Source organism: Suncus etruscus, chromosome 17, assembly GCF_024139225.1.
Source record: "Suncus etruscus isolate mSunEtr1 chromosome 17, mSunEtr1.pri.cur, whole genome shotgun sequence".
NCBI lineage: Eukaryota > Metazoa > Chordata > Mammalia > Eulipotyphla > Soricidae > Suncus > Suncus etruscus.
In genome coordinates this window covers 45,730,475-45,756,569 of record NC_064864.1, presented here as the reverse complement: position 1 = coordinate 45,756,569, position 26,095 = coordinate 45,730,475, and the positions used below count along the sequence as shown (strand labels likewise).

At 42.9% G+C, this 26,095-nt stretch overlaps 1 protein-coding gene and 1 non-coding gene across 2 annotated transcripts in view; one reads left to right on the top strand and one right to left on the bottom strand.

Annotated features, from left to right (window-relative positions):
• Positions 1-26,095, top strand: part of ARMH3 (armadillo like helical domain containing 3) — a 252,387-nt gene that overhangs the window by 121,469 nt on the left and 104,823 nt on the right. The window contains exons 21-22 of the mRNA XM_049790854.1: positions 17,169-17,251; positions 18,742-18,868. Coding sequence (XP_049646811.1) covers positions 17,169-17,251; positions 18,742-18,868 — 210 coding nt within the window. The remainder of the gene's footprint in view (positions 1-17,168; positions 17,252-18,741; positions 18,869-26,095) is intronic.
• Positions 4,751-4,855, bottom strand: LOC125995377 (U6 spliceosomal RNA). The gene has a single exon (XR_007490915.1). It is a non-coding gene; the product is annotated as a U6 spliceosomal RNA (small nuclear RNA).

The following is a 26,095-nucleotide window of genomic DNA, read 5'->3' as shown; positions in this document are numbered from 1 at the left end:
ACACATTTTGCCTTCCCTTCCCTTCCTTTTTTTTGGGTGTGTGTGTGTGTGTGTGTCACACCTGGCGGTGCTTAGGGGTTACTCTTGGCTCTATGCTCAGAAATCACTCTTGCCAGGCATGAGGGACCATATGGGATGCCATTCATCCTGTATCAGCTACGTGCAAGGCAAATGCCCTACCGCTGTGCTATCTCTCCGGCCCCATGCCTATATTTTCCTTTTATGTACTTTTTGAATTCAGGTCTGATACCTAAGTCTTTAATCTATTTTGATTTGATGTATAGCATTAAAATATATGAGTTCATTTATTTGCATGTCATCAAACAGTTTTCCCAGCACCACTTGTTGAAGAGGTTTTCTTGCTCCAACTTCATATTTTCTGCTCCTTTATTGAAGATTAACTGAACATATAATTGAACATATTGTATCTCAGGATATTCAACTTTCTTCCATTGATCTAAATGTCTATTCTTATCCAGTCCCCACTTTTTTTTTTTATTTTGTTTTTTCGTGCCATACCCGTTTGATGAATGTAACTCCACCCTGGATTTAGGTGTAGCTACCTGAGATCCACCCATTTCTGGGAGGGGGTCTTGGGAACCAGATATTAGGTGTGACCTTACCTGCTAGACCCCGCCCATTCCTGGGAGGGGTCTTGGAATAGGTAGATAAACCCTGGAGCCGGGGGATTAGGGTCTGCCTTGCTGGCGGCCCTGCTGCGCTCTGGCTTCTGGGTCTCTGCCTCTTTTGGTCTTTGACCAGGATGGAGGCCAAAGGGAGATGGCTGAAAGGAGTTAAGATGCAGGGCTAAGAATGGCTGAATACTTGAAAGGTTATGAGATAGGCCACACACATGTGGTGGATAGGGCATGAATAAAGTTGATGCTTCCTGATGCCTGTCTCTGGATGAGTGATTCCGCCGTTTACCTGGGCCTGGGACCCTCCAGCTGGATGGGGGTTGCAGAGCCACGTGGCCTGGGATGCCATCCACCTCCATCCAGCCCCATCGTTAATTATTTAACACAACAAGGGGTTACTCCTGGCTAAGCGCTCAGAAATTGCCCCTGGCTTGGGGGGACCTTATGTGACGCTGGGGGATCGAACTGCAGTCCTTCCTTGGCTAGCGCTTGCAAGGCAGACACCTTACCTGTAGCGCCACCTCGCCGGCCCCATCCAGTCCCCACTTTTAATTACTAAGCTGTATGTATGTGTGTTTTGTTTTTATTTTGGAGCCATACCCAGCCCAGTGATGCTCAGGGATTATTCCTGGCTCTATGTAGTGGTTCTCAACTAGTGGGGCTACGAGGCTCCGTAAATGGAGTGTGCTTGACTTCAGCAAACACTGTCATAACAAGCTAAGCCCTGTGTTTTGTCTCTGTATGTCTCTGGAGCTGAGAGTTGCTATGTCCTGCTTTAAACCCCGCTTCGAAAAGCTATGCATTGCAAGATGCGTTCATTGTAGCCATTAATCCAGACATCACCTCTGATCAAAAAATCAGCTCAAATGATTTTATATAATTTTGTTTTGCAGGTTAAAGTTATTTTTAGTAAAGATACTATTGACAGTCACGGGGGTGCGAAGAATGTTTTGTTTTTTCTAGGGGGGCATGACAGAAAATAATTGAGATGCACTGCTCTATTCTCAGGGATCATTCCTGGCAGGATCAGGGGACCCTGTAGGATGCCAAGGATCTAACAATTGCTACTTAGAAAATCAAGTACCGGAGATAGTACTGTGCTAAGGTGCTTGCCTTGTAGCAATGATGCTTGGGAAGTATTGCCATTTTGATTATGTTAATCTTCCAATCCATGAGCAGGGTATGTTTTTTACATTTGCTTTGGTCTTTTATTTTTTTTAAGAAGTGTTTTGTAGTTTTTTGTGGTAGAGTGCTTGCCTACATATGGCTGACCTGGGTTCAATCTTTGGCATCCATCCCTCTGTCCCTTGAGCCCACCAGGAGTGATTCCTGAGTGCAGAATCAGGAATTATCCCTGAGCATCACTGATGTGGCCCAAAATATAAAAACAAAGTACTTTGTAGTTTCCTTTATATAGGCCTTCAACCTCTTTAGTTAAGACATACCAAGGAACTTGATTTTTTTTGGAACTTGCTGTTTTGGATTTTGGGTCATACCTAGCAGTGCTCTATTAGTCCTGACTCTATACTCAGAAATTACTCCTGATGGTGTTTGGGAGACTATATAGGATGATGATGAGGATGGAACCCATGTTAGCTGCCTACAAGGTAAGCACCTTAGCCACTGTACTATCTCCGGTACTTGACTTTCTTTTCTTTTTTTTTTTTTGGTTTTTGGGTCACACCTGGAAGAGCTCAGTGGTTACTCCTGGCTCTATGCTCAGAAATCACTCCTGGCAGGCTCGGGGGACCATATGGGATGCTGGAATTCGAACCACCGTCCTTCTGCATGCAAGGCAAACATCTTGCCTCCATGCTATCTCTCCGGCCCCACTTGATTTTCTAAGTAGCAATTGTAAATGGGATTATTTTTCTTCTAATTTTTATTATGATATGTGATTTACCAAGTAGTTCATGATATAATCATTTTAGGCATTAAAAATTCAAACACCAGGGGGCCGGGCGGTGGCGCTAAAGGTAAGGTGCCTGCCTTACCTGCGCTAGCCTAGGACGGACCGAGGTTCGATCCCCCGGCGTCCCATATGGTCCCCCAAGCCAGGAGCGACTTCTGAGCGCATAGCCAGGAGTAACCCCTGAGCGTCACAGGGTGTGGCCCAAAAACCAAAAAAAAAAAAAAAAAAAATTCAAACACCAATCCCATTACCAGTATGACCTCTTTTCACTGGTGTCCCAATCCCACCCATCACAATTGCTTGCCCCTATACAGGCACAAACAAATTTACTTCGTGCTGCTTGTTACAACATAAAGGCAAATGAAATTAGCAGAACTCAGATCAACACAGGTCAATTTGAAGTGATTGTCATATCTCTCCATAGTGTTACTGAAATCAATGTTTAAGGATTTACTGGTCTGTGTGGTTGGTGCTAATTGAGCCTTCTGTGATACTGTGTAGGCTCAGTAAGCTTGGTAGATTTCTTTTTTTTTTTTTTTTTGGTTTTTGGGCCACACCCGTTTGACGCTCAGGGGTTACTCCTGGCTATGTGCTCAGAAATCGCCCCTGGCTTGGGGGAACCATATGGGACGCCGGGGGATCGAACCGCTGTCCGTTCCTTGGCTAGCGCTTGTAAGGCAGGCACCTTACCTCCAGCGCCACCGCCCGGCCCCAGCTTGGTAGATTTCTATGCAATTTTCCCATCAGATTTTTTGTTTTGTTTTGTTTTTGGGTCACACCCGGCAGTGCTCAGGGGTTACTCCTGGCTCTACTCTCAGAAATCGCTCCTGGCAGGCACGGGGGACCATATAGGATGGCAGGATTTGAACTACCTCCATTCTGAATCAGCTGTGTGCAAGGCAAACACTCTACTGCTGTGCTATCTCTTCGACCCCACCCATCAGATTTTTTGTAATATTACTGGGCTGATACTCCAATAAGATATTGAAGTGTTGTGCGGCTGTGCAGTCCAGGATTTATAGGTCTAAAACAAATTTAGTGGTTAGGAAGTTTAAGGTTTAGATAAGGTTAAGTTGTGCAGCTGAGTTGCTTCTGTCTGAGGTTGACGCTGCTGGACATTCAGCTGCTGTAGTTAATGTAGAAAGGAATCTGCTGTCCCTCCCCACTTCTGAGGCTGCCACAGAGTTATCAGCCAGGACCAGACTACCTGGGAACAATCAATTTTCTTTTCAAGCTTAGTGGAGGATATGGGCTATTTTTCTGCCAGGAAGATGGAAGTTGTGGGTTTGGCTGCTGGGTTTTTTGGTGGCAGGGTAGGTGCAGATGGCCTTGGCCCAATTCCATTTCACAAGGAATAATCTAGAGTTTTCAGCCCTGTAGTCTAATCTTATCTGACAGGAATTTTGCTGCTTGAATTATTTGATTTTAGTCATTGAGCTGGGCTGTTTCTGTCAGAGGGTGTAGGGGGTGGCATTCTGCTGCAGGAGTTCATGCAAAGGGGGATCTGTGCAATCATCATCCCCTCATTACTGACTACCCCCTTTCTTTTTTTTTTTTTTTGTGGTTTTTGGGTCACACCCGGCAGTGCTCAGGGGTTATTCCTGGCTCCAGGCTCAGAAATTGCTCCTGGCAGGCACGGGGGACCATATGGGGTGCCGGGATTCGAACCGATGACCTCCTGCATGAAAGGCAAACACCTTACCTCCATGCTATCTCTCCGGCCCCGTGACTACCCCCTTTCTGAGAGTGTCACAGAAGTATCAGCCAGGACTGGATTATCTGGGAGTTATTCATGGCCATTTTGTTTTGGAGCTTGGAGGAAGTGATTGTTTTCTTAATTTCTCTCTTTCTCTCTTCTCTCTTTCCTGTTGTATATAGAAAAGCCATGGATTTTTTGTGTCAACTTTTTTAGGCTTTCATTTTATATACAAATTTGTTCTTTTTAACTATTTTAAAAACTTTTTTTTTTTTTTTTTGGTTTTTGGGCCACACCCGGCGGTGCTCAGGGTTGACTCCTGGCTGTCTGCTCAGAAATTGCTCCTGGCAGGCACGGGGGACCATATGGGATGCCTGGATTTGAACCAACCACCTTTGGTCCTGGATCGGCTGCTTGCAAGGCAAACACCGCTGTGCTATCTCTCCGGGCCCTTAAAAACATTTTTTAATAATTTTTATTGTGATCAAAAGTGAATAACAAAAAAAAAAAATGGGATGCTTTACGAATTTGCGTGTCATCCTTGTGCAGGGGCCGTACTAATCTTCTGTATTGTTCCAATTTTAGTATATGTGCTGCCGAAGCGAGCACTATTTTAAAATTTTTTTAAAGGTTTAAAAATTTATATTACAACATCATGATTTGCCACATTATTCATGATACAATTGTTTCAGGCATTCAGTGTTGCAATGCAAATCTCACCAGCCAGCGTGACCTTCTTTCCACCAGTGTCCAAAGTTTTACCAACCATCACTGAAGCCTACCCCTTAGCAGACACAAATTTACTTCATATTGGGGCCTGAGAGATAGCATGGAGGAAGTAAGGCATTTGCCTTTCATGCAGAAGGTCATTGGTTCGAATCCCAGCATCCCATATTGTCCCCCAAGCCTGCCAGGAGCGATTTCTGAGCATAGAGCCAAGAGTAATCCATCCCTGAGTGCTGCCGGGTGTGACCCAAAAACAAACAAACAAACAAACAAACAAAAATTTAACTTCATGTTGTTTGTTACAACACAAAGGCAAATGCAATTTTTTTTAAAAATCAGTTTGTGATTATTATATTTCACAATGTACTGAAGTCATTGTCTGAGAATTTATTTACTGTGCCTGTTGGTGCTTGTGTTACTGTTTTCACTCATGTGTTACTGTTTTCACCCAAGGTCATGATGAGAATTCTGACTTCTTTATTTTTTATCTAGATGCCCTTATATCTTTTCTTGCCTGATTATTATGACACATATTTATAGTAATATAGTGAATAAAAATGGTGAGATTGGGCAACCTTGTCTTGTCTTGTGCCTGATCTTAAAGAAAGGCTATTAAATTTTCCCCATTGAGTATATGTTTGCTGTGGACTTGTAAATGGCTTTGATATGTTGAGGGAAATTTCTTCAGTTCCCATTTTATTGAGAGTTTTTGTCATGAATGGGTGCTGTCAAATGCTTCTCTTTATCAACTGATTATTTTTGTTTATTTGTGATGCTCAGGCTTAATCTAAGCTCTGCTCTTAGGGATTACTCTTGGTGGTACTGGGGGACTATATGTGGTGCTGGGATTGAACCCAGGTTGGCTCCCTGCAAGGGAAGTGCCCTACCCACTGTACTATCACTCTGTTCCAATCATATATATGATTTTTATTTTTTTCTTGTAGAGTTTCTTTAAGTTAACATTTTTAGTTAAGCATCATGATTAGGGGACTGGAGAGATAGCATGGAGGTAGTGCATTTGCCTTGCATGCAGAAGGACGGTGGTTCGAATCCTGGCATCCCATATGGTCCCCTGAGCCTGCCACAAGCGATTTCTGAGCGTAGAGCCAGGAGAAACCCCTGAGCACTGCTGGGTGTGACCCAAAAACCGGAAAAAAAAAAAAAAAAGCATTATGATTACAAACATGTTAGTAGTTGGGTTTCAATTTTAAAAAAGAACACTCCCCTTCTTCAGTGCAACATTCCCATCACCAATGCCCCCATTTCACTTCTCCCCACCCCCTGCCTGTCTTGTAGAGTTTTTTTGTTTTGTTTTGTTTTTTGTTTTTTGGGCCATACCTGGTGATGCTCAGGGGCTACTCCTGGCTATGCACTCAGAAATTGCTCCTGGCTTGGGGGACCATATGGGACGCCGGGTATTGAACCACTGTCTGTCCTAGGTTAGCGCCTGCATGACGGACCACTGCTCCGGCTATTGTCTTGTAGAGTTTTGACTAAAGCTTTTCTTTTTTTTCTTTCGGGCCACACCTGTTTGATGCTCAGGGGTTACTCCTGGCTAAGAGCTCAGAAATTGCCCCTGGCTTGGGGGGACCATATGGGATGCCAGGGGATCGAACCTCGGTCCTTCCTTCCTTGGCTAGCGCTTGCAAGGTAGATACCTTACCTCTGGCGCCACCTTGCCAGCCCCGACTAAAGTGGTTTTGATGTAGTGTTGGTGCTGGAAACTGAATCCATAGCTCTCACCTTGCAAGTATGTGCTTCAACCCTTTGAGCCCTTCACAGTCCATAACACTGTCTATCCTTTTCTTACCTCCCTCTCCCCTCTCCTCTTCTCCATTTCCACTCACCCCTCCCTGGCTCTGGACGCAGGAATTGAATCTGTGTCATCTACTTTTAAGTTGGTGCCCTACCTGCTACTGTACTATCACTCCAACTTTTCTGTTTCTTTTTTTTTTAATTTTTAATTGACATTTAAGAGGATCTAGTAAGGTTTCATAGGCCCTTTATGGGGGAAGATCATTGATCCCTTTTATGTTCCCCTTAATTCAGTTGTACAGGTTCACCCCCAGTTATTCTCAGCGATCCAGTTCAGATGGCTGAATACTGGGACCTCGGATGCAGTACTCCTTGGTTTGAGGGAGCAGGGTCTGCTAGAACTGCATGCAGTTCATGTAGTATTGGTTCAAGCTGGGATTAGGCACATGGCTTAACTCCTGTTATTTCTCCCTCATTTTATTGTTTAGTATGCTTGGTTTTTATTCCCCATCCTCAACTCCTTGCCTTTGTTGTTGAGATTTTTTTTATTTTATCTTTGGTTCATGCCTGGTTTTGCTCAGAGGTTTTGTCTGGTGATATTTGGACAATCCTATGACACTGGGATTTGAATTAGGATTACGGCTGCAGCTGTAGGCCCATCAAACACCTTAACCTTTGTACTGTGTCTCTGGTCCTATTTGTTTTTGATACTGTGTGATGATCAGCTATTGCACACATACCTGACCCTGGTGCTGTATTTACCAGGGCTCACACATTAATTGTTGTGCTTGCTCATGTGGCTTTCCTTTAGTTGTGGTGCTCACATGCTCACATGTCTGCTCTCCCAGGCTCACATTGCTAGTAGAGGTGTACAAGTTAAAGTTGTTCTCATTGTGGTTATGGTGGTGCTCACATACATACTTGCTGGGGCTACACATCCTGGCCATTATTACATATCATTTAAGTTGAGGTGCTCACTGAGGGTCAAATCTCATTTTGTGGTACTTATACAGTTGGGTCTGGTGTGGTCAGAAACCACTTGTGGTGCTAGGGATCACAGGACTGCTGCCAGGCTGCATTGTCAGGGCTGCCAATATTGTGTTTGGCATATGTGGAATACTAGGGAATTTGAATTTGTGACTATATGATCATGTCAGGTTCTGTAAGCCTTTGTACTGTTCCCAGGGCCCTAAAATAATTTCATTGGTTAAGAGCATTTAGTGAGTAACTTAGGAGATAGCTGAAAGGATTTGAGTGTTGGGGCTAGAATGATAGTATAGCAGGTAGGGTGTTTGCCTTGCACCTGCACAATCTGGGTTTGGCCCTGGCACCTATTATGATCGTCAAACCAGTCAGAAGTAATTCCTGAATGAAGAGCCAGAAGTAATCCCTGAGCACTGCTGGGTATGGCCCCAAACCCCCCCAAAATAGGGGGGAGCTTTGTATGCTTTACATATATAAGCCTAAGTTTGGCCTCAACCCCTAAATGGTTTCCCATGTAATACTGAGTGCCCCCCTTCAAAACAAAATCCACAAAAACCATTCAGATTTGTAAAGTATGGTCTCTACCACTGACTAAATCCATGGCCAAGGGTCTGGAGACAATCTAGGAGTTAAGATGCTTGCCTTGTATGTGGGTACTTAGGTTAGTTTGATTCCTAGGGATTGAACTATGTTGCCTCCCAAGCACTGATGGGAGTGACACCTAAGCCTAGTGTCATGAATATGACCTCATACACTACCAAAAAAAATTCTGGCCAAGAATAATATGTTTAAGAATTTTTACATAATGTTTGGAATTTGATAGGAGCCTAATGATGATGTCTTACTATTTTTGTTTCTCCTATTGAACAAAGATAAATAAATCAGACTGGAGATATTTATATTCCATGGCAGAGTAAATGTTTTATAAGTCTGAGTCTCAGGATTTGTATTTTGTTGCTTATTGGTTGGTTTGATTTCTTTTTTTCCTCCTTACCCCATACCCAGTGGTGCTTCAGGGCTTCTCCTGTCTTCGGGCTTGGAAATAAATATCTTCCTGTGGTGCTTGAGGACCACATGGTGCTGGTGATCTGTTTGTAAAGCATGTACTCCAATTCTCTCAGCCATCTCTCTGGTCCTTGCCTTGGATTCAGTTCCCCATTTCTTCCCACCTCAAACAAAACAAAACTTTAGATGAATTAACTTTGGGGAAGGTGATTTTTTTTTTTTTTTTTTTTTTTTGTGGTTTTTGGGTCACACCCGGCAGTGCTCAGGGGTTATTCCTGGCTCCAGGCTCAGAAATTGCTCCTGGCAGGCACGGGAGGACCATATATGGGACGCCGGGATTCGAACCGATGACCTCCTGCATGAGAGGCAAACGCCTTACCTCCATGCTATCTCTCCGGCCCCGGGGAAGGTGATTTTTATAATCGTCACTTTTCTTTACCAGGAGGAGGACAGTAGGAAAAGGAAGGTCTGAGATACTTTGAGCTTCTGACACAGCTAAAGTAGTTGTTATCACTGGTGTGATAGATGCCTCTATGATAGCTGGATTAGTATTTTGGGGCAATTATCCTGAGGACTATGGAGAATGGGAGTCAGAATTGCTGGTTAATGGGGCCGGAGAGATAGCACAGCGGTAAGGCATTGGCCTTGCAAGCAGAAGGACGGTGGTTCGAATCTCAGCATCCCATATGGTCCCCCGAGCCTGCTGGGGCGATTTCTGAGCATAGAGCCAGGAGTAACCCCTGAGTGCTGCCAGGTGTGACCCAAAAACAAAAAAAAGGGAGGGGGGTGGAGAGATAGCACAGTGGTAAGATGTTTGCCTTGCATGTAGAAGGTCGCTGGTTCAAATCCCGGCATCCCATATGGTCCCCTGAGCCTGCTGGGCGATTTCTGAGCATAGAGCCAGGAGTAACCCCTGAGCGCTGTCGGGTTTGACCCAAAAACAAACAAATAAACAAACAACAACAAAAGAATTGCTGGTTAAGGCTTGGACCATCTCAATCACCAAACATGTCCTTACCTGAAAGAATATTCTCTGCAAAAAGCTGTTCCATTCTATGGTATAGGATGATCAGCTGTTGCTCAGTCAGGTTACTAAATTGTTGATATGGTAGAGTTTCTGTAACAGGCTCCCCCTTGTTTGGGAAATCCCTTAGAATAAGAACAAGTCTTTGGTAAGGAAGAGCTTTTGTTAAGGCCTCTCTAAAGAACTATTATTTAAAAATTGGAAATGCCGGAGCAATATTGCAGCAGGTAGGGCACTTATTTCATTTGGCTGACCTGGGTTTGATTCTTTACATCCCATATGATCCCCTGAGTACCTTCAGGAATGATCCCTAATTGCAGAGCCAGTAGTAACCCCTGAGCATCACTGGATATGGTCCCTTAAAAATAACAATAAAGGGGCCAGAGAGATGGCACAGTGGTAGAGTGTTTACCTTGCATGCCACCAATCCAGGACGAACGGTGGTTCGAATCCCGGTATCCCATATGGTCCCCCGTAACGGCCAGGAGCGATTTCTGAGTGCAGAGTCAGGAGTAACCCCTGAGCACTACCAGATGTGACCCCCCCCCCCAAAATAATCCCAAAACCCAAAACAATAAGTAAGGGAACCTGAAAGCCAATGGTTAAATGAAAAAGGCAGAAAAAATAAATACTTCTTGTCCTCTTAGTTCTACTTCTGCATTCAGATATCTCTCCTGATAGGACTCAAGGGACTATATTTGGTACCTGTTACTAAACTCAGTTCTGCAGCATGCAAGGTAAAAGCAGCTTAACCGAGGTACTGTCACTCTGGCTCCACATCCTGGCCTCTTAATTTTAAAATAGCTACAACATGTATTGTACTTAATACCAAACTAAAAAACACATGACTCATTAACAATCTTATGTTCATACAATCAAAAGCAGAACCTTATCTCTCATAGTTATTTTAACTTTTCCCTCTATGTATTGCTACCTCTGTGTCCTTGGAATAGTTTAGCTGTTCAAGTGCCCAGATGGCATCAAGTGGACAATTGGATCAAGGTCAGTTTTCTAAAAATGTGAATATGTGGAGAGGAGAGGCGAAGCAGGAGCCAGCCAGCATTAGTAGGGCTGAAGTGAACTTTGTGCTACTTGTGTTTTGACCCAGATTTTTTTTTTTTTGGTCTTGTTTTTGGGCCACACCTAGTGTTAGCTCATGGCTTACTCCTGACTTTGAATTCAGCAATCACTCCTGGTGGTGCTCAGTGGACCAGCGGGGGTGCTGGGGATCCCCAGTTGGCTGCATGTAAGGCAAGTGCCTTACCTACAGTGCTATAAAGACTCTGGCCCCTTTGCAGTGAGATTTTGAGTGCCTTGCTTTACTGTCCTGAACCTGCCCCTGGCATCAGGCATTCTTTCCTTTGCTCTTTTGCCTAAACTGTGTGGATCTTTATGTCACAGCAGTTTAAAATAGGTGCCTTGTTATTAGTTAGTTGTTTGTACTCTTTTTTTTTTTTTTTTTTTTTTGGTCTCGGATCTGATTTTGTGTAAAAGATTGGAGACTTGGCTCCCTTTGAAACCCAGTCACTTAGTCACTTTCCATGTTCTAATCACATATAATTTTGTACTGTTTTGTTTTGGGGCCACATCTAGCACTGCGTAGAGGCTATTGTATTTCAGTATTGGGAGGTTTTTGTAGTCCGAAAGGATCAAAACGAGGCCTTTGGCATCTCTTAAAGCTATCTCACTGACCTCACTGTATAATTTTGAACATGGCAATCTTGAGTAAGGGCAGGAGAAATAATTTTAGGTGAGCTCTGGTTCTATTGATTTTTTTTTTTGGTCAGAGATTGAACTCAGGGCTTTATATGTACAAAGCAAACACTCTGCCACTAATCTACTTTCTTGGACTGTACTATTATTTTTATTTTAACTTTGTTTTATTTATTTTTGGTTTTTGGGCCACATCTGGTGATGCTCAGGGGTTACTCCTGGTTATGTGCTCAGAAATTGCTCCTGGCTCGGGGGACCATATGGGACGATGGGGATCAAATGGCTGTCCATCCTGGGTCAGCCGCGTGCAAGACAAATGGCTTACCACTGCGCTATCACTCCGGCTCCTTAATTTGATTTTAGTTTTTGGTCCATCCCCAAAAAAAAGTGCTAAGGGTTTACTCCTGGCTCTGTGCTCAGCGATCACCTCCCAATGTGACTCAGGGGACCAAATGTCATGCTAGGGAACAAACCTGGGTTTGTCACATACACGGCAAGCACTGTACCCATTATACTGTCACTCCAGCCCTACTAATTTTGTTTGTTTTTGCTATTGCTCCCTAGCTGGCCATTCGTAGGTGGTAACTCCTGGCTCTGGTGGTTCTCTGGAATCACTCTTGGTGGTGCTTGGGAGACCAGGGATTGAACCTAGGTCAGCTACATGCAAAGCAAGCACCCTACTCTCTGTACTGTCACTCCAGCCCCCTCCCTATTAATTTTTAATGTTTTAGTGAGTTCATTGACTTGTCATTGGTTTGCAGTATTATAGGACTTTAGGTGTTTGATTTCATATATGTGTGTATTGACTAGCAAACCCCAAGGGATCTTTCTGCTTATTTCTTCTACCAATTCTTCATCTTTCCCTCTGATAGTTACTACACTTTTCACTGAGTCTCAATGTTAGTTTTTCTTTTCTTTTTTTTTGATTTTTGGGCCACACCTGGTGAAACTCAGGGGTTACTCCTGGCTCTGTGCTCAGAAATCGCTCCTGGCTTGGGGGACCATATGGGACGCCGGGGATCGAACCGTGGTTTGTCCTAGGCTAGCGCAGGCAAGGCAGACGCCTTACTGCTTGTGCCACCACTCCCGGCCCATCAATGTTAGTTTTGTTGCTTCTGTTTAGTTTGTGTTAGAAATTCATATTCTACGTAGGAATAAAACCATCTGATGATTATCTTCAGTGAAATAACTGAAGTGGAATTTTTTTTTTTGAGTCAAAGTCTCCATTTATTTAGTTTTTCTTACAAAATTCCACGATAGCACCCTTGTTTGTACTTGTGACAGGAGAGGACAGGGCTGGTGGAGGAGGACTAGGGTAGGGTAGTACGGCACACTGCTGGCTGGCATGGAGTCTGTCTGCAGGGGTCTGCGTAGGTGCACTTCAAGTTTCATCCATTTTTACTTTAAAAGTTGCTTTGTTTGTTTGGGGCTTTTGTCCACAGTGCTCAGGGAATACTCTTAGGTCTATGCTTAAGGGCATTCTTGTAACAATGCTTGGGGAACCAAGTTGGGGATCTGGCCCAGACTTGCTGCATCATGGCATGCTTTGCTTGTTGAGTGATTGATTTCTCTGACCCTGTCATCACTTTTTGTTTGTTTGTTTTTGGACCACACCTGGCAGTGCTCAGGGGTTATTCCTGGCTCTGCACTCAAATCAGTCCCAGCAGGCTTGGGGAACCTTTTGGGATGCTAGGTATTGAACTGTATTGGCGTGCAAGGCAAATGCCCTACCCACTTTGCTATCACTTTCACTTCTGCCCTCACTTTTGAAAAAATAATAGAGCAAGTAGAAAACAGAAGGGGAAGGAGCAGTGTGTAAGGGGAGAGTAAAGGAGAAAGATGAAAGTATAGAGGCCCTGCTGAAGGGCTTAAGATGAAAAAAGTTGTTGAGATTGAGGAGTGGAAAGGTACTTCTCCTGCACTCTTGTCGTCAAATGTATGAAGACCTCCAGGAAAAGGGGACCAAAATGGGTGAAAATATCCTGGAAGGTCCAGCAGCAGGTGGATGAAGTTGTAAACCAGTTTCTAGAGAAGTGCTGGTAGCAGAGCAGTCAGCATGCCTAAATCATACTGTTTCATACTTTATTCCCTTAACATTTAGCTTCAACTGGCACTTTTACTGGTTTAATCGTTTCTTGCTTGGTTTTTGTTTTTGGGCCACACCCTGTGGCACTCAGGAGCTCCATCTGGCTCTGTGCTGAGTTGTGCTGCATGCAAAACATGCACATTAACCCTTTGAGCTATCTTCCCTGTCCCTGTTCAGTCTCTCTCTCCCTTCTCTCTCTCTCCCTCTCTCTCTCTCCTCTCTCCTCTCTCCTCTCCTCTCTCTCTCTTCACTCCCTCTCTCTCCCCACTCTCCTCTCTCCTCTCTCCTCTCTCTCTTCTCTCTCCCCTCTCTCCTCTTTCTCCTCTCTCTCTCCTCTCTCCCTCCCCCCCTTCTGCCACACCAGAGGCACTCAGGATTTACTCCTGGCTCTTACTTTCTTTTCTTTACTTAGAAATCACTCTTGGCAGGCTTGGGGGACCATATGGGATGCCAGGAACCAAACCAGGTCCATCCTGGGTTGGCTGCTTGTAAGGCAAATGCCCTGCCGCTTTGCTATCACTCCAGCCCTGCTTAATCATATTTTAATGAAATGATAGTGAGAACACTAAGCAGGGAACCAGGTTCTAGTCCTGCCTGCTCACTAGCTAGTTGAGGTGAAGGCAAGGTGGAATTTTTATTAAAAAGGAGGGAATATGACTCATCACACTATGGTCCTTTTAACTCAATTTTTTTCCCATCCTGCTGTAGAAGCCTGACATACTAAGAATACCTATCCTGTCACATCAGAAGATGACAGTGTGTGTAATGCTGTAAAACCCTGAACATTTCATACAGATGAGTACAGAAGTAGGAGATGTTGAAGCAAAAGTTTTGTTTCCTGAGACATTTAAAACATTGCCTCTCATACAGGGGAATTGTAGTCTGTCAGAGGCTTATGGGACTGACTTTCAGGTTGCTTTGTTCTTTTTTTAGCTATTTATTATATTCCTTCTAGAGCACTGGTTGTCAATATTTCTTCTTACCATGACTCTCTTCTGACCTTGTTTCTTTTATTTGGTCCCCTTGTTCTTCTGGTTACCCTCTACTCTTATGCCTTGGCCTCCCATTTACAATATTTTCACCTATCCCTCTTGGAATATCCTGGTTCCCAATTGAGAAACTGTTCTAGAGAATGATTACTTCCAGTTGAGAAAATATTGCCTTATTTTGGAGGATAGAGGTTCTGACATGAGTTATTAGGAGTAGAGGGCGCCTCCCACCTTCGGCTGACACTCAGTACCACCTTCTCAGGGTTGTTTGACTGTGGTGTCTGTGGCAGTTGGCCTGTGTTTAGGATTGCTTTCTTCTTAGCCTCAGATTTATCACTTTATCATCCTTGATTCTGAGTCCCAGAGATCAAGACTAGCTGTGTAGTCCAGCAGAAGAGCAATAAATCATTGCTCCCACTTTTCTCCAGATTTCCTAATTACTACAGAACCAATGCTGAGGCTGCATCTTTGTGCCATGCATGCTGGGAACAAAAGCCCTTGTTGACATCCATATGCAAAGGCTGCTTTGTCCTCTCCAGCTGTTACATTGTGCAGGTGTCATTTGTCCTGCCCACCCTTTTCTCATCTCCTGTGACTTTATAGAGACTGATTGTCATTTGATTTATCCACCACCAGGACTTATGTAATCTCTAGGGTTAGGGACTGGAGTGAGCAGCTCTAAATATCACTGCAAGATGATCATTAAGGAGAGAGGTTTCAGTTGAGGTTAATCTTCTTTATGTGGATTTTAGCTAGTCTGATTTCCCTGAGCTCCTTATAGGAGATAAGCAGGTACTATAATCCAGCATGGGCTCCCATGAGGCCTCTTTATGGTCTGATGGTACAGACTACTTGTTAGCAGCATCAAAAAGGCCAGCTGTCTATCACTTGCCTTTTCTATTACAAAACCTCAGAGAACTTAAGGTTTCAGGGCAGAGGTGAAGAGTTCATAAATGAATGTTCCTACCTCCTTTATTCCTAGCATAGCGTTTTTGCTACTTGTGGGGAAGGTAAAGGCTTTAGAGAGAATGTAGGCACTCTTTTTACTTCCTGCTGTTTCTTCCCTGTACCTGTGCTTTTAGAGGACTGAGTGAGAGGTTGCGTGTGGCAGGCAGCAGGCGTCTAGAGAGTTTCACTCCTACTCATCATTCCCTGCTGTTTCACATCAAAGCTCACATCTCTCAGAGTGGGAAACTTCACACAAAGCTAGATAGCAAAGGAGAACGGACATTTTTGATGGCAAAGAAGCAGTTATGGTATTAGAAAAGGAGGGGGTCAAGTCAAGCCTGTCTTATATCTGTGGAAGAGGAGGGGTAACTGAAGGAAGACAAGATTAACAGTCCCTTGTAGCTGGGGAACGGGGTATAGGTACAGTAGTCTAAATGGATATAGACTCAGGATTCATTTCCTGGCCCTTGGTGAAAGAGAAAAACTGCTGGAAATCACAAAAATGTTTTTATAAAATTTTTTTTGTGGGGGAGGCATACCCACTAGTGCTCAGGTCTTACTCTTGGCTCTGTGCTCAGGGATAACTATAAACAAACAAACAAACAAATAAATAAAGCTTAGTGCCATGAGATTTTTAACAGCCAAAGACAAGGAGGTAGGCAGGGACCCCCTTTTTCCTGTAAATTGAGCACATTTCAAGGGGAAATCACCATATGAGAGTAAATAACATGAAGATTTCTGTTTTATGGTCAAATTTCTGAGTTTTATTATTTAAAAAGTGGTATAAAGTAGTCAATTTGGGGCCAGAGAGATAGCATGGAGGTAAGGCGTTTGCCTTTCATGCAGAAAGTCATTGGTTTGAATCCTGGCTTCCGATATGGTCTCCTGAGCTTGCCAGGAGCGATTTCTGAGCCTGGAACCAAGAGTAACCCCTGAGCACTGCCAGGTGTGACCCAAAAACCAAAAAAAAAAAAAGAAAAAAAGAAAAAAAGAAAAATTAGTCAATTAAAAAAATATCTTTGACAGGGCCCGGAGAGATAGCATAGCGGTGTTTGCCTTGCAAGCAGCCGATCCAGGACCAAAGGTGGTTGGTTCAAATCCCGGTGTCCCATATGGTCCCCCGTGCCTGCCAGGAGCTATTTCTGAGCAGACAGCCAGGAGTAACCCCTGAGCACAGCAGGGTGTGGCCCAAAAAAAAAAATACTTTGGGAGATAAGCGGGCACCTCTTGGGAGAGCCAGTGCTTTCTTCAAACAAACCTCTCTTGCTTGCTTTTCCCCTCTTTTTTTGGATGTAATTGTTCTAGCGGCCTTACCCAGTGGTACTCTTGGACTGGTAAGCCTCCTACATGCAAGATAAGAGCTATGAGCTTGCCACATGAGTCACATCCCAGGCCCCAGTACCTCCTTTTTAAAAGTCCATGCTAGAGGATTATAGAAATAGTGGCTAAGGCCCTTGTGTTGCATGTGGCCACCCTGGTTTAATCCTCAGCACCACATGGTCCTTCCAGGCATCACTGGAGGAGCCCCTGAGAACTGCTGGGTATAGTCCACCCCACTCCCAATAAGATAAAAATCCTTGGTAATTCACTTATTCTGTATAGCCCTATTTTGATTTCTGTAGAATCAGTCTACTTTCATTTAACTCTATAGATTATGCTTTAAATGGTATCTCTCTCTCTTTTATTTTTAAGCCTTGATAAATTTGCTGAAGTTTCTTATGTCAAATGAGACCATCCTTTTGGCCAAGCACAACATTTTTACCTTGGCCCTTATGGTGAGTAATAATAAAAGTATTTCATTTTCTGAAGTCATATGTAGGGGAAAACCAAACCATTTGGAATAAGAGCTGGTGGTCTGGGGACTAAGCCATAGGAAGAATCAGGTCTTTACTTTCTTTTTGATCAGTATCTCCAGACTTGTGCTGTCCAGTCAATCATACCTATAATTTTAGTGTACCTTAGACATATTCTCACTTTTGAAGGTATATTATCTGCATATTTCCTGAAAGAATATTGCAGAGGCAGTTATCGATTGATGTGTGTGTGTATGTATGTGTGTGCAGTGAACCTCAAACCCTGTTGAGATTGTACTTTACTACTATAGTTTTTTTTTCCTTACTACTATAGTTTTTATGTTGGAAAATAACTTCAAAAAACAGCTTTTTACCGGTGTCTTGAATACAGGTGGGGGCTGGGGGAGGGAATCACGGTTGTTTAAATAAAGAAATTATTTAATTAAAAAATAGCTTGTTAAAAAAAAAAATAGCTTGTTTATGACCAAAGAGATAGTACTGTGGGTAGGGCACTTGTCTTGTATAGCGCCAACCTGGATTTGATCCCTGGCACTCCATATCATTCTCTGAGCCCACCATGAGTGATCACAGAGTGCAGACTCAGGAATAATCTCTCAGTTCTCCCCCACTCACCTCCCAAAGCTTTAAAAGTCTCTAGATGATCTACATAAGATGGATGAGTTTTCAAGGCCATACTTGATTTTTGAACATTGTAATATATTGTATATCTGAAAGATTATTTGGGAAAGAAGAAAGGCTTTTTTTAAAATTTTCTTCTCACAGAATTACTTTGGGTGTTTATAAATGTGTAATGTATTTGGAGGAAAAGCATCATAGAATTGCTAATTTCCAATGGTAATACCATCTTGGCCAATTTGAAGCTAGCATCATTGAATAGTAGAGTTAGGAAGATATTTGTAGTTAACACACCATTTTGTGATATTCTTACCTCACAAATATAAAATTGTCAATCTAAAGCATAAATAATAGTGACAGAATATATTTTGGAGTGATAAGTTTAAGTGTTACCTTAATTTTAATATAATTTATTTAAAGTATGTTTGCACTCTAAAAGTGGCCTCTTTGTTTTTTCCTTTTTGCAGTGTTGGGGATGGAACTCAGGCCTCACAAGAGTAAATCATATGCTCTACCCCCAAGTTGCATTCCCAGCTCAGTATTATTCATTTTTACCAACAAGTTTGTAAAATTTCTAAAAATTTGAAGTTAGTTCATTTCTGTTCAGGCTGGAGAGATTATAGCTGAAAAGTTACTTGCCTTGCAACTGGTTGACTTGGGTTTGATTGTTAATCTACATAAGGTCCCCTGAGTACTGCCAGGAATGATTGGAGTGATCCTTGAGTATGGACTCAGGAGTAAGCTTGGAGCACTGCTATGTGACCCCAAAACAAACAAATATTTCTGATTTTCATAACTTGATGCTTATACATGAACTCTTTTGGGTTTGTTTTTAGATTGTGAACCTATTTAATATGTTTATCACTTATGGGGACACCTTCCTGCCCACCCCCAGCAGCTATGATGAACTCTACTATGAGATTATTCGAATGCACCAGAGCTTTGACAACCTGTACTCCATGGGTAAGTTCTCTTTTCTTTTTATGTTTTATTCCCCATCCAGTTGTCTGATTTTGAGATATTGAAGGGAAAGACTACAAAAACTTTCCTCTGGTTTTTTGTTTGGCATAGAAATGTAGGGACTGGAGAGATAGTTAAAATGGTTAAGGTGCTTGTTTTGTATTTGGCTGATCCTGGCTTGATCGCTACAACCACAGGGAATGACCCCAAGCACAGAGCCAGGAGTAGCCCCAGTCATTGCCAAATATGACCACTTTCTCTCCCCAAAAGAAATATAATGCCTTCCTCTTCTCAGGAAACAGGAAGGTATATGTGAACTTCTTTTAGATAGAGAACCAGAGAAGCAGGGTCGCGGGGGAGGTAACTGAAAGGACAGGAGCACATGCTTTACATGCAGGAGTCCTGGATTTCATTCTTCACAACCCATGACCAGCTAAGAACCACCAGAATGACCCCTGGACACTACAACATGTCTTTTATCCCCCACCTTTCAAATGAAACAAAGATAGAGAAAAAGGAAATTTGTGGATTAAGTGAATTACCTGTGAGATCGGAGTAAAAGAGTAGGCGGGAATTGACAGCGACAAATAGAAGAGATTGAATCCCAAAGGAACATTGTGTGATTTGAAAAGGTACAGGATTTTAAGGAGTTTTAATGTACCTATGTATTTTTAGCCTAACTAACAAGAGGAAGTGAACATTATCTAAAGTCTTTTTCATAAAACTTTTGGGTGATTGGCTGACAGAAATTTCACTCTGCAAGTATAGTGAGTATAACTTATTTCTGAAAATGGTCATTCACCTTTGGAAATGTGAGCTAGAAATCTAGTTGATCCTTTCTAGAGTTTGAAAGGTCAGGAAAGATTTTTGTAAATTGCACTGACACAAAACCAGTCTAATTACCTATAAACACCTCCTCACTCTATTTATTTATATTAAATATGATTGATATAGGGGCCGGAGCAGTGGTTCAAGCGGTAGAGCATTAGCCTTGCAAATGCTAGCCTAGGACGGACCGTGGTTCGATTCCCCGGCATCCCATATGGTCCCCCAAGCCAGGAGCAATTTCTAGTGCAAAACCAGGAGTAACCCCTGAGCATCACTGGGTGTGGCCCAAAAAGAAAATAAATAAAAAAATAAAATTGACATAAAACAAACTTTTCTCAATGTGTATAGTTTTTTTTTTTTAAAACAAATATATTAATTGTTTTTCTTTTTTTGGTTTTTGGTTTACACCCAGCAGTGCTCAGGGGTTACTCCTGTCACTATGCTCAGAAATCGCTCCTGGCAGGCTCAGGGTACCATATGGCATGCCGGGGTTCGAACCACTGACCTTTTGCATGCAAGGCAAACGCCTTACCTCCATGCCATCTCTCCGGCCTCATAATTTATTTATTGGTTTTTGGGTCACACTTGGCAGCCTCGGGTTACTCCTGGCTCTGCGCTCAGAAATTGCTCCTAGCAGGCTTTGGGGATCACCTGGGATGCTGGGAATCGAACCAGGCTCTGTCCTGCACTGGCTCTGTGCAAGGCAAATGCCTACACTGCTGTGCTATGACTCTGGCCCCATGTGTACAGATTTTTTGTTTGTTTATTTTCGAGCTTTATCACTTGATAAAGTTTCAAAAATTAACCAGCTTCCATGTCTACAGTTATTTTTGGGTCACACCCGGCAGCACTCAGGGGTTATTCCTGGCTCTACACTCAGAAATCACTCCTGGCAGGCTTGGGGGACTAAATGGGATGCCAAGATTTGAACCACTGTCCATCTGCATGCAAGGCAAATGCCCCACCTCCATGATATCTCTCCAGCCCCGTGTATGCTCTTTTTTGTGTTTTTTTTTTTTTTTTGGGTCACATCCAGTAGTGCTCATGGGTTATTCCTGGCTCTATGCTCAGAAATCGCTCCTGGCAGGCTCTGGGGACCATATGGGATGTCCGGATCTGAACCACTGTCCTTCTGCATACAAGGCAAACACTCTACCTTCATGCTATCTCTCTGACCCCCGTGTATGTTTTTTTATAAGAAGTTTGACGTGGGGAGGACTTGTTGGTGGGGATGTTGCATTGGTGAAGGGGGTATTCTGTTTATGACTGAAACCCAGCTACAATCATGCTTGTAATCATGGTGCTTAAATAAAGATTTTATATAGGGGCCAGGCGGTGGCACTAAAGGTAAGGTGCCTGCCTTGCCTGCGCTAGCCTTGGACGGACCGCGGTTCGATCCCCCGGTGTCCCATATGGTCCCCCAAGCCAAGAGCAACTTCTGAGCACATAGCCAGGAGTAACCCCTGAGCATTACCGGGTGTGGCCCAAAAACCAAAAAAAAAAAAAAAAAGATTTTATATATTAAAAAATAAAAAACAAAAATCTTAAGCACCCCCAAAAAAGAATTTTGACATATATATAAACATGAAGCTATTTCTACAGTTAAGATAATGAACTTATCTGTCACCTGAAAGTTTCTTTATAACTCTTTAAGAGTCTTCCTTTTTAATGAATTTTTTAATTGAATCACTATGAAATACACAGTTACAAAGTTGTTCATGATTGAGTTTTCATTGTTCAGTGTTCAACACCCACCCCTTCACCAGTGCATATTTCCAGCCACCAATGTCCCTAGTTTCTTTCTAACCCGCAGACCCCACCTCCCATTTCCCCATTCCCCACCTGCAGACATTTTTCTTCTCTCTGTATCATGAGATAAGTTAAGGGGATTTGAAAGAAACAGCCTAGTAGAAGAATAGGAATAGATAGTGGGAAAGAAATATTGCTTAGGAGAAAGGAAAAAAGTTTCTTTTGAGGGACTTGGAAGATATCTCACTGGGTTGGAGCCCATTATTTTGCATGCAGCAGTCTGGAGTTTGATCCAAGCACTGCATGACACCCCCATAAGCACCATCGGAAGCAGTATCTGAGTACTAAAGTGGGAGTAGCCCCCAGCACTGTTGGATGTGCCCCCCCACTCCCAAAATAATTTTTCTTGTTTTTTGTTTTGTTTTGTTTTGTTTTCCTGTCAGGCTTGGGGGACCACATGAATGCTGAGGATCAAACTCGGGTCTGCTACATGCAAGGCAAATACTCTATTCTCTGTGCTATAGCTCCAGCTCCGACGCCCCCCTCCCAGTTTTTTGGGCCACACCCAGTACCTTTGGGTTACTCCTGGCTATGTGCTCAGAAATCACTCTTGGCTCGGGGGACCATAAGGGATGCTGGGGATCGAACCCAAGTCTGTCCTAGGTCAGCTGCATGCAAGGCAAGCACCCTACAACTGTGCTATCAGTCTGGTCCCACCCCCACCCAGTTTTTAAAAAATAGATCTTAATTTTTTGTTTGTGTTTGAGCAATACCCAGTGGCACTCAGGGGTTACTCCTGGCTCTGCGCTCAGAAATTACTCTTGGCAGGCTCAGAGGACCATATGGATGTCAAGGATTGAACCCAGGTCAATGTGTGCAAGGCAAACACCCTAACCGTTGTTATTGCTACAGCCATAGAGCTTAATTTTTAAATCAGTAGAGGAATAATTGAAGGAAGGAGGCCATAACTGGAGGTGCCCAGACTTCCATTGGTTCGATATGCTCAAAGTACCTTGGTGTTGTTTACTTCTGTCTGGCTTTACCAATGTCCATATATCAAAAATATATGATTTTTTTGTTTTGTTTTTTGGGCCACACCCGGTAACACTCAGGTTATGTGCTCAGAAATTGTTCCTGGCTTGGGGGACCATATGGGACGCCTGGGGATCAAACCTAGATTCGTCCTAGGCTAGCTTGGGTAAGGCAGATGCCTTACCCCTTGTGCCACTGCTCTAGCCCCAAGAATGTATAATTTTTGAGAATAAAGAGCAGAGAGGTTTTTGTTTGTTTTTTCTTTGGACCACACTCAGTAATGTCAGGGTTCACACAGTGCCATTTGGAATCCTTGATCTCACAATAAAATGTGCTCTCTTATGCTCAGAGACTGTCTGCAGATAGATACTTCATTATTTATTTATGCTCTGGATCACCCAGAAGGGATGGGGAGATTATCTGGAGCGCTGAGGATAGAACCCACATTGTTCACATGCAAAAGAAGTGCTTTAACCACTACACTTTTTCTTTAGCCTCTCTGAGGCAGAGTTTTTGAGGCTCAGTTATAAGTGAATAAAAGTTTTTTCCTTCTCTCATATTTCATCTCAGTAAAGTTGCTTTTTAGTGAGGAAAGGAAAGAAATTTGTAGTGAAGGAATTTTTTTTTTCTTTCCATTTTTGGGCCACACCTGGCAGTAGTCAGACGTTACTTCTGGCTCTGTGCTCAGAAATTACTCCTGGCAGGCTTGGGGAACCATATGGGATGCTAGGGACTGAAACTGGGTCGACAGCATTCAAGGCAAATTCCCTACCTGCTGTGCTATCACTTTGGCCCCAGTTATTGTTTTTATTTTTTTTAATAGAAGTATTTGGGAAAGTGCATATTTATCAAGGGAATTAAAAGGAAGGCACAAATAGAAAATCAAAGTACTTCACGAAATAAGACCCGTCAAATAATAGTAGTATGTTTCAGTTTCTCTTAGATAAAGAATGAAAAAACTTCTGATAGGAAAAGAAAAACTGTGTGTGTGTGTGTGTGTGTGTGTGTATGTGTGTGTATGATTTTTTGAGGTATAAACAATGTATTTAGTAAAATTCTAAACACTGGGGCCTGGGTATAATTTAGTGGTAGATCACCTATCTTATTTTGGGAGGGGGGCACACCAGAAGACAATCAGTTGTTACTCCCTGCTCCAAACTCAGAAATTACTCCTGGTGGGCTTGGGGGACAATATTGGATGCCTGGATGGAGCCTAGGATGGAGCAAGGCAAATACCCTACCCACTGTGCTATCACTCCAGCTCCTAGATTACCTATCTTGCAGCTAGGGGACTCTGAGTTTTATCTTGGCAACAGTGCCATTTGGAATCCTTGATCTCACAATAAAATGTGCTCTCTTATGCTCAGAGACTGTCTGCAGATAGATACTTCATTATTTATTTATTTATTCATTCATTCATTCATTCATTCATTCATTTATTTATTTATTTATTTATTTATTTATTTATTTATTTACACCAGCAGCAGTTACTCCTGGCTCTAAGCTTAGAAATTGCTCCTGGCAGGCTCGGGGGACCATATGGGATGCTGGAATTCGAACCACTGACCTTCTGCAAGCAAGGCAAAAGCATCACTTCCATGCTATCTCTCTGGCCCCACTTCATAAGTTTTTATCAAAGCTTGTATTATTGGGTTTGAGAGATAGCATGGTGGTATGGTGTTTGCCTTGCACGCAGCCAATCCAGGACAGATGGTGGTTCGAATTGCAGCATCCCATATGGTCCCCTGAGCCTGCCAGGAGCAACTTCTTAGTGCAGAGCCAAGAGTAACACCTGAGTACTGCCGGGTGTGACCCAAAAACAAAAACTATAAAGCATGTATTATGGAGCCAAAGTATCTTATATTAAACGTCGTTCTTGACCTGACTTAATAAAACCTGGTGATCTTAGAAACTATTCCTGGCTCTGTGCTTAGGGATCAATCCTGGTAGTGCTTAGGAGCGATTGTACTAGGTATCAATTAGTGTCTCTCATATGCAAGAAAAGTGCCTTAGCCCATGTATTATCTCTCTTGCGAGACATTGTTATTATAGAACTTTAATTAGGGTCCAGAGTGATAGTACAACAGGTGGACATTTGCCTTGCTTGAGGTTGACCTGGGTTTCATTCTTAGCATCCCATATGATCCCTGAGCCCTCCAGGAGTGATTCCTGTGTGCAGAGCCAAGAGTAAGCCCTGAGAATCCAGAGAGTATGATCCAAAAACCAAGTAAACTAAAAGTAAAGTTTTTATGTGCCAAGTACTTCACCTCGAATTAATTTCAAAACCTGTAAATATAATTTGTTAGTGAGAAAATTGAGGCTCAGAACTTCCACCAAATCCTATTAACAGTAGAACTGGGACACACAAAGCTTTCCCCTATTATGTTATTTATCTTCAGTGCAGAATAGTATGTTGATTCAAAATTATCTAAACCTTAAGGCCAATGTTTATCATAGAGAGGGACGAGAAGAAATATCACAATAGGTAGGGCATTTTTCCTTACATGCATATGACCTGGGTTCAGTCTTCAGCATCCCATATTGTCCTCTGAGCACTGCCAGGATTAATACCTGAGAGCAGAGCCAGGATCACCCCAGATCACCACCCCGTGTGGCCTAAAAGTAAAAAATAAAAGTTTTTCTTTTTAATTACCACGGAGAGCATTTTAATATCGAACAGCTCCAACCTCTTAGAATCCCTGAGCACAGAGCCAGTAGTAATCCCTGAGCATTGCCAGATGTGGTTAAAAAAAAAAAAAAAGGCATGCTCAGTACAATGTAGATTTCAAATTTGATGTTTTCCATAATAGCATAAAATAGATTTATAGAAAGATGTCACTGTAAGACTTTTTTTTAAAACCAGGACACCTGCCATATACTGGCATGAGTGGGGAGATGTGAACACGAATTGATTAAGCTATATCATATATTTTCTGTGTTTGAAATGAAAGCCAAAGCGCTTATAGTTTATGGAAGTTTAGTTCCTTATGTTACTAAAAATATGAAGTATTACGCTGAGTATTTTGACAGATATGTTTGATTTGGGGGTGTGTTTTTGGGCCATTTGTAGCACAGGAGGGGCATCTTGCACATCAAAGGAAAAGGGGGCCACAAAAATTTGGAAAGTGGCTCTGTGCTTTTTGAAGTCTGCAAATCTGTGATCAAATTCCTTCGCTAGCTTAAAAATAGCATCAACATATTTCTCACCACTGAATGGTATGCCTGCATCCACAAGTTCCTTGCAGGCTGGGAAATGGCAAAGGTTTGTCTGATAGAGCTGGGATTTCCATAACACAAGTTTTGTGGAGAATGCTCTCAGGTTGTCATAGGCAGCACTGATAAGCTGCCCCGGGCCTTGTAACATCTTGTTTAGTCCATTCAGCTTATGTGTGATGTCAGCAAGAAAAGCTAAGTCCTGGGGCCCGGAGAGATAGCACAGCGGCAGTTTGCCTTGCAAGCAGCCGATCCAGGACCAAAGGTGGTTGGTTCGAACCCCGGTGTCCCATATGGTCCCCCCTGTGCCTGCCAGGAGCTATTTCTGAGTAGACAGTCAGGAGTAACCCCTGAGCAATGCTGGGTGTGGCCCAAAAACCAAAAACCCAAAAAAAAAAAAAAGAAAAG